The sequence below is a fragment of the Sphaeroforma arctica genome (genome assembly GCF_001186125.1).
Source record: "Sphaeroforma arctica JP610 unplaced genomic scaffold supercont1.222, whole genome shotgun sequence".
Lineage (NCBI taxonomy): Eukaryota > Ichthyosporea > Ichthyophonida > Sphaeroforma > Sphaeroforma arctica.
In genome coordinates this window covers 73730-81716 of record NW_014040336.1, presented here as the reverse complement: position 1 = coordinate 81716, position 7987 = coordinate 73730, and the positions used below count along the sequence as shown (strand labels likewise).

The following is a 7987-nucleotide window of genomic DNA, read 5'->3' as shown; positions in this document are numbered from 1 at the left end:
GGATATCGTACGACTACACCACATTATTGTTCTTATTGTGAGGAGAACCAGCAGAGAATATGGATATAGATATAGATATATATATATATATATATATACATATACATATACATATACATACATACAAATATATATATATATATATAAATATATATGATATTCTTTTCACAAAGTGAGACTCGATAACACGCACCTAAAATCAAGCTAAGAATATACCTTGAAAGATGCAAAGTAGCAACCTCTTCGTGCCTCCCATAGTTTCTCTCTCTCCTCTTCCGTTTCAGCCAGGCGGTAGGAAGTTGCGTCATCACACAGACTCTCGATATATTTTGCATGGGCTATTGCTGTTGTTCCCTGCGATATATCAGAGTATGAGAGGCCAACCATTAGCACAAAAGCCTCAGATAGGCAATAAAACAGGAACTATACGTCTAACGTTCATTCATACAGGATGTAAGTATCAGAATAAAAGTAATGAATACGAATATTAGGTAAATTTCCACATGTTTCGATGAACACACACATGCTATATACAAAGATTATAAACATATACATCTTGGCACTGCATTCACAAATGAGATCTTTCATACCTCATCGGTGCCGTGGAACTCAAAGAATATTGTTGGAGTCTCTTCATATTGCTGGGGGAATAGATTATTGACCGACCGAATAGCAATGGTGTTCAGCAATTCGCAACGCGCCAAGGAGGACGGCCTATAAATTGGGCATGCATAACTGTATTAAACACTTTTACTTTATGAATATGAATAACAACTGCTCCCCCATAGCAAATACAATCCAGGGATACTGACACGCTTACACGGTGATATTTTTATGAGGAAAGAACACATAATTAAAAACCAAAATGCTGACTGAAGATATACGGGTCACACGCTATAAGCAGAAAAAACCAAAATGCTAACGATATACGGGCCTCACGAGAGACAAACCAAAGCAAATCAAGTCGTGGGATACCTTGAGTGATGAATTTTTATGACCGCCTTGGCCGCATGACGTAGAGTGGGGAAAACAGCGACCGCACCGACCATGGAGGCTGGTTTAGGGTGCAAGAGTATGCACAACTCGGTTATAATACCCAGAGACCCTTCTGTACCCATGAATAGGTGGTTTAAATCGTATCCAGCAGATGACTTTATAGCACGCTGCCGGGTCCAGAATGTCCGTCCGTCTGATGGTTGTGACGAGAAATGCAAAGTGTGTTTAAGATAAACAGATATGTTCAAAGAACCAGGCAAGCCCAGTTATACACATACATCCCCATGTGTCGTACATAATCCTATGCACGATAAAAGTATCAATCGCACTAAAAAGCTGAGAGTCGTGAAAATAGCTTACCCGGCAGCACAACTCTCATTCTAATCACATTGTCCCGCATGGTTCCATATTTGGCCGTGCACAATGTACCGGATGCGCCTGTTGAAGCGTAGCCACCTAAATACAAGGAATGTGGATGCAATTCTGTCAGATACAGTTGATATTCTCAAATGTGCCGTTAATAACAAACCCTCTGAAAGTAGCTAAGGTTGAGAAATTCAGAACAACATGTCAAAAAAAAGATTGCAAAACGTATGCAAGTACTTTGACGTTTCCAAGTATACATAACAAATGTTAGAGGCGCTGTAGTTGCACGTGTACTCACCGATACTGGCCTCACTTCCCGGGTCCATGGCAAAGAACATTCCCTTCTCGGAAGCAAACTCCTGCATGTCCTTCTTCATAATTCCACACTGTACAGTCACCTGATATAGCGTGTGTAGGTAAGGGTGCCAGCGCGAGATAAATCTACGAAAGCTGCGGTCAAATAGGAGAAGAAAATATGACATTGCGAATTGAATCGTTGTCATTGTGGTTGACTACGGAAATACCTACGCACAACAATATGAAACATATAGATAGCGTCTATATATATGCATAGTATACATTATATACATACATATACACATACACTCACCCATATATATATATATATATATATATATATCAAACTTTCGATACCTGCGCGTCGGCCTCGTGATGCTCTAGTATTTTATTCATTCGGCTGAGGTCTAAAGTCACGCCACCTTGAACTGGGATACACCCACCTTCTAGTCCTGTTTAGCATAATTGTCCATACGTTACTAGTGCTGTATTGCAGTTGCTATAGCACGCACACACGTGTACACTCACACACGATATCATTAGCGATGCTAAGAGTGAGGATGTTCCCATAGGCTTATAAAGTATAATATACTATACTAAGTGTTCTGTAAAGTCTATCCTCAACTTTTCTATTCAACGCCATCAGCCTTTAACCAAGGCAGTGTCAGTATGCGGGCGCAGAAGTAAACGACAACAGAACGCTCAACGTACAGATTGTGTATAGCAACTGATATGCTGTATCTATGAAGGAACAGCGATTTCATATTGCACGCAAGAAAAACAGGCACACAAGAAATGAAAGCGAAATGTATTGATCATACCTGTCCGAGCACCAGAAGCCGTGACCGGTAAGCCACGCTCGTGACAGATCGCCATGATTGCCGACGTCTGCAACAGTGAATGGATGCAGTATTGTGCCAGTAAGTTCGACCGTAGGAACTGTACAGTCACATATAAATATCAAAATAGCAGAGCAACAGACTGCTTAAAAGTGTTCAATCTCTTTACCTACATATTTATCCCGTGAAATACTCTGGTATGTGACAAGAAGCAGAGCAAAACACATCTGGCCGTGAGCGACTTTCGTTATTTTGACAGTCGTGCTCGAAGTGAACATGTAGATCGCGTGAATGGTCGTGGGATCATTTATAACCCCCATCATATTGCACATTGGGTATGCATCCCGCATATATATATATATATATATATATACTCTTATTTCCTTTAACTTGAATATCGCACACGGATGTCCGAAAAAGACACGTCAAGTGTGGCTTCTGCACAAACGCCAGAAATATATCTACTTGTAAGTCATCGGCGGTATATCCACTAAAACAAAGCACTCAGTACATAACGACGACGCACCCCAAGTATGAACCAACTGTATATCACTAATGAACTCAAATGTGTATTAAGAATATATAAAATCAATTTAGACACCCAGCTTTCGTTCGCGGATGCGTCACCACTCAACATGGGAACAAACAACCACATGCCATATAATCCAATAGGTATCATATGAACTACAAAGTACAACAGTTTATTTATTCGAACACACATAAAAGGTACCTCTTCAGTCGTTAGAGGGTAGACCACCAGATCGGGAGCTGCCTCTTCGTGGTATGACGCATCATGCGAGTGCTTGTATTTCTCTGCGGCCCACAGATCATCGTTGGCTCCGCCAAGCACCCGCGCCTTGTCGTTTGCGCACGCTGCGAGCAACCGTTCATAGTCTGTAGCTGTAATCTGTGGGAATGATGCCTGCGTTTTTCAGTGTAAACTGATATACATATGCAAACTAAATAACTTGGCCCATGACTGTAATTTGTGGGAGGGATGACTCCGCAATATACGGATATATACAGGAGAAACCATATCTGTAGCATCTACAACCTGTCCTGATATATATATATATATATATATATATATATATATATATATATATATATATACGTATTATGAGACTTCCACAGAAAAGGTAGGATCAGTTGGCATAATTTGACAGAGATAATTGATAGTCTTGTGTAGTACGTCATTGTGTGTTTTTATAATCGTTCATCTACGTGTACAATGGTCGTGGGCATAATCGGCAGTATCGGAGGCTTCAATGAATGCCATTGCTGCTCACTAATCCGAGAGTTTCGAGCGTAAATATGTAATCTGTGTCCTACGGACATGTCCGTTCTTCCATAATTTCTGCTTTTTCTAGATGGTTATGAATCTGTTCGGACTTCTGCAGATCTCTTGTATGCTAGATATTTTGATATCAAAGTAGGTATTCAATTATATGTGTATGTATTAATATATTTCGAAAGATTTCGTCCGCATACATGTATACACACAAACGATCACTGTCAGAACACGTCCTTATATACATACACATACATGCACACACACACGTGTACACACACCATATATATATATATATATATATATATATATAATAAAAATAAGCTATCTATTGAAAAACTGACGCTTTGAACGACTAACTTCGGACAGGTGAAGTTTAATATGCATATGGACCTCTATCGTCGCGCTTTGGGCATCTGAGTTTGTGTTGGTGCTGTGCTTGTGTTGGTGCTGTAAAGTAAGCACTGCAATGGTGCCATCTGAACACTCATATATCATCGGTTGCCGCGAGAGCTCCGAGTGTCGTAAAATTGACTTCAACAATGAAATAGTACGCAGTGGCCAATAGGTCCTAAAAACGTAGCCTGAAACGTGATATGGACACTATGGACGAATACTGTTGTGTCTGATTTAGTAGGCTATGGTTGTTCATTCCAACAAAAAATAACTTGCCTTGTTATGTATCACTTGCGGCTTTGTGGGGATGACATCCCCAACATTGTTGTCAACGTTCCCCGTCATTTGTCTTTATGAATAGAGCGTCTTGAAATTAAGTAAGCAGTGAATAGAGTTTCATAATTCATGGTGTATATATATATATATATGAATTCTATATTGAAGTATTGCATAGTTACAATGACTTTATTAGGGGACGGAATGTGATAGAATACCATTGATGAGCTGATAGAATACTATAGAGATCTATATCTATACAAAGTGAGACCTGACAATTTCCATCAGCTGACTTTACCGCTGTTACCAGCAGCTGTCAAAATATGTTTGGTGACACTTTGACGCGAAGCCTTATTCCGTTAATCGTTTTGGGAGTTCAGCCATACGTTGAAATGTAAACGTAAATATAAAGTATTTTTTTAAAAGTGGGCAAGAAAGCGTCTGAAACCAACAACTATGAACACCGAGGGAAATTGGAAAGGTTTTTTTATTAATGAAAATAAATGTTGCACCTACGAAGCCCACTAAATACATACATCCGGCAGTATTGTCAAACAAACAGAAGCAACGTGAAGTAAACGTTGAGCATGAACGTAAATTTAATTGACTTCACCTGTGCAATAACGTAAAACGTAATGAGGTTAGCTTTGCCACGGACACAGGAGTGGGGCCTACTGACGGAAAAACAGTAAAACTAGTATACAACTTCGCCGTGAGGAAATGAATTAGTAACCACAATAGTCATACTACTTCTTGTCGTTGAAATCATTCTTTACAAGTCTAATAGATCATACAAGGTAGGAGCTTGTAGATCAAAGAGCACACATAGTACAGATATAATAATCCCAGGAATATGAGCAGAGCCGGGAGTAGACGCCAAAGGCGAGAAGGCATGGCACGTGCCTTACAAAGTACCCTGAAAAAGTTATCTGAAAGCGTAGAGCGAGGCGAGTACTATGAAGCGCATCAGATGTACCGAACGGTGTACTTCCGGTACGTTTAGTGTATCCATACATAATTACGAATATATATGTATGTATGTATGTATGTATGTATGTATGTATGTATGTATGTAAGTATGTATGTATGCATGTATGCATATATATATATATATATATATATATATATATATTATATTATTTATTATTATATCTATTTATATATCTATATATATATATATATATATATATATATATATATATACAAATAATTTTTATGTTCACGAGGGTTTGATGTATCTACTTGGGATGCTATATGCTGTGGAATGTCTTTGAATGGACGAAAATATATGCTCGGAAAAGTACCACTCAAGAAGTTGTCTGGGTGAGTAGCAAGGGGCGAACACGACGAGGGGTATCAGTTGCATTTCACACTTCGGGTATATATCTTCTTTTGCGTAACAAATTTCATCCTTTATTGATTTTTTTTATCGCGTGGAACGGTATAGCACAAATGCTACGTTTTGTAGTTGAATTAGTATGTGAAAGTATCTTTCTGGTAAGTATGCGTGTTTACTGAATCTCTTCGGGGACCAATTGCTATAAAATATGTTTAGAAGCGAAAACATAGGCAATTTTATCACTGCAAAGTTCACAATCGCAACACATATTATTGACATTACTTCACTCGTTGCAGCTATTATGGGCAGGAGAAGTATGGAGACGCTCTACAAACACTTAGCGAGGGCGCAAGGTAAAACTATTCATAAGTTTTTACGGTTGTGAAGGTGCTCAGTTGTAGCTCCGCACGCATACGCATATTTACATGTATGTGTATTTTTTTTGCGAGTATGTGTTCATGTATGTGACTACGCAGTTACGTATGTACACGTTCGTATGTGTGTGTGTGTGTGTGTGTATGTATATATATAATATATATATATATATATATATATATGTATATATATATATATATATTCATATATATATATACAATTTTTTTTTTAAATATATATATATCACAGGCTCTCTTCACGATCTCATTTTTTGTTTAGAAGCTCCAGGACGTAGTGGCCAGTTAGTGTTTTTTTATTGAAATTGTATTGTGACAATCACCAAGATTCGTCCTGTAAAGGGGCAAGCTTGTGCTTTGTGATGCTTTCATCGACTAGATTTCGTATCCAACAGGCTACTGTTGAATAAAGGACAATACTCAAGCGGCTGTGACCTGGCGCTGACTATTGTCGAGGTGTACAGCAACACTCACACAGAGGTCAACGATGAATCGAGGGAACGCATTACGAGCATCTATCCTCTGATTCCCGCAACCGAATCACTCCGCGAGCGCTTTGTGAGTAAGTACCTCAGATGTTCTGTCAGTATTGATGACTGTAGGTGGTGTAGCAGTGTTTCAAGTGTGAAGATATCCCGCGAGTGCTTCTTTACGAATACAATTCGCTGGAGACAAAAAACATACTGGGGGTGGCCCGCCATTGGACTACATGTTCGGGGTACAGTACCTACAAGTTACAGAGTTACATTTAAGCTGTCAGACGCCTCATCATGCATATTCAGACATAACCTATCGTTCGTATTTTATGATATATGATCTAATACAATTCATTTTGACCCCGCAGCTCGTGCACTAGCCTGGACGGTAGACGAGGGTACCAATACACGGGGAGACCCGCAGCTGCACCACTTGTTCGGCATGCAGTACTACAAAGAAAAGAGCTATGTAGAGGCCATCAGCCACTTGATCTATGGCACGGATGTGAGTGCCAGAGCATTAGGAGATGTGCTGGTGCAGTGTGCGTTGGAATCCGCTGGCGATGACCGTCACGTGGACTCTGTTATTGCTCAGCCCTTACTAAAGTATGGTATTTATAAATGCTATAGTGCGATTTGTACATATCATGCACAAGTTTGATACAATGCGAGAGTCTATCTATTGGGAGATGTGTTTTTTGTGAAGTATTACTCCAAATTTACTACAAGACTATTTATGTCTTCGTCATGCTAACTATAGCAAGCGACTTTCTCTCCCATTCATCCATACTTCGAACCAGGCTTATCAGTTTGCAAGATCTGCAATCCGCCAACACAGCCTTCTCTCGAGTCATCAGCAAACACCCTGAGATAGGAGACTTCCCCAGAATCTCGTATCCACTGGTAGACTTGGTGCAGTGTTTACTTGTGCTTTGTCAGCACGAAGCAGGCCCGGTATTCCAGGCGCTCAAAAATAGCTACATCCCGGTTCTACAAGATAACCCCACCTGCGCAAAGGTGTGGCTCAAATTCGTGGTCGTTTGCAGCTGTTGCCATCGATATATTGCCCATTTCTTTGCAGAATTCGGCGTGTGTGTGTTTATTGGGATAGAAATATATGTAATTTTTTGGGATGTGCTATAAGTGAATCCCACCTGCGGAAAGTTATGGCTCGAATTCCTGGTTGTTTATAGATATATATATATATATATATAGATAATAAAGATATATGTATATATATATATATGTATTATATATGTATATATATATATATATATATGTGTGTGTGTGTGTGTGTGTGTGTGTGTGTGTGCGTGTGT

The 7987-nt window shown here is 39.4% G+C and overlaps 2 protein-coding genes across 3 annotated transcripts in view; one reads left to right on the top strand and one right to left on the bottom strand.

Moving 5' to 3' along the window:
* Positions 1 to 204: 204 nt before the first annotated feature.
* On the bottom strand, positions 205 to 4559 carry SARC_04115 (hypothetical protein; the record flags this gene model as incomplete). Its single annotated transcript, XM_014302082.1, has 9 exons — positions 4462 to 4559; positions 3229 to 3405; positions 2481 to 2547; positions 2017 to 2111; positions 1661 to 1760; positions 1357 to 1452; positions 976 to 1189; positions 591 to 714; positions 205 to 354 (listed from the first exon to the last, which is right to left on the bottom strand). The coding sequence occupies exons 1-9, from the start codon at positions 4528 to 4530 to the stop codon at positions 205 to 207; spliced, it is 1092 nt and encodes a 363-aa protein (XP_014157557.1). The 5' UTR covers positions 4531 to 4559.
* A 646-nt stretch (positions 4560 to 5205) lies between these two features.
* The window catches only part of SARC_04114, a gene marked incomplete at its 5' end in the record, with an annotated part of 4035 nt that continues 1253 nt past the window's right edge, over positions 5206 to 7987 (top strand). Inside the window, 5 exons of one of the 2 annotated variants that reach the window (XM_014302081.1) lie at positions 5206 to 5454; positions 6097 to 6153; positions 6588 to 6754; positions 7037 to 7274; positions 7469 to 7685. In XM_014302081.1, coding sequence (XP_014157556.1) covers positions 5315 to 5454; positions 6097 to 6153; positions 6588 to 6754; positions 7037 to 7274; positions 7469 to 7685 — 819 coding nt within the window. The remainder of the gene's footprint in view (positions 5455 to 6096; positions 6154 to 6587; positions 6755 to 7036; positions 7275 to 7468; positions 7686 to 7987) is intronic. The other variant, XM_014302080.1, reaches the window with a different exon arrangement.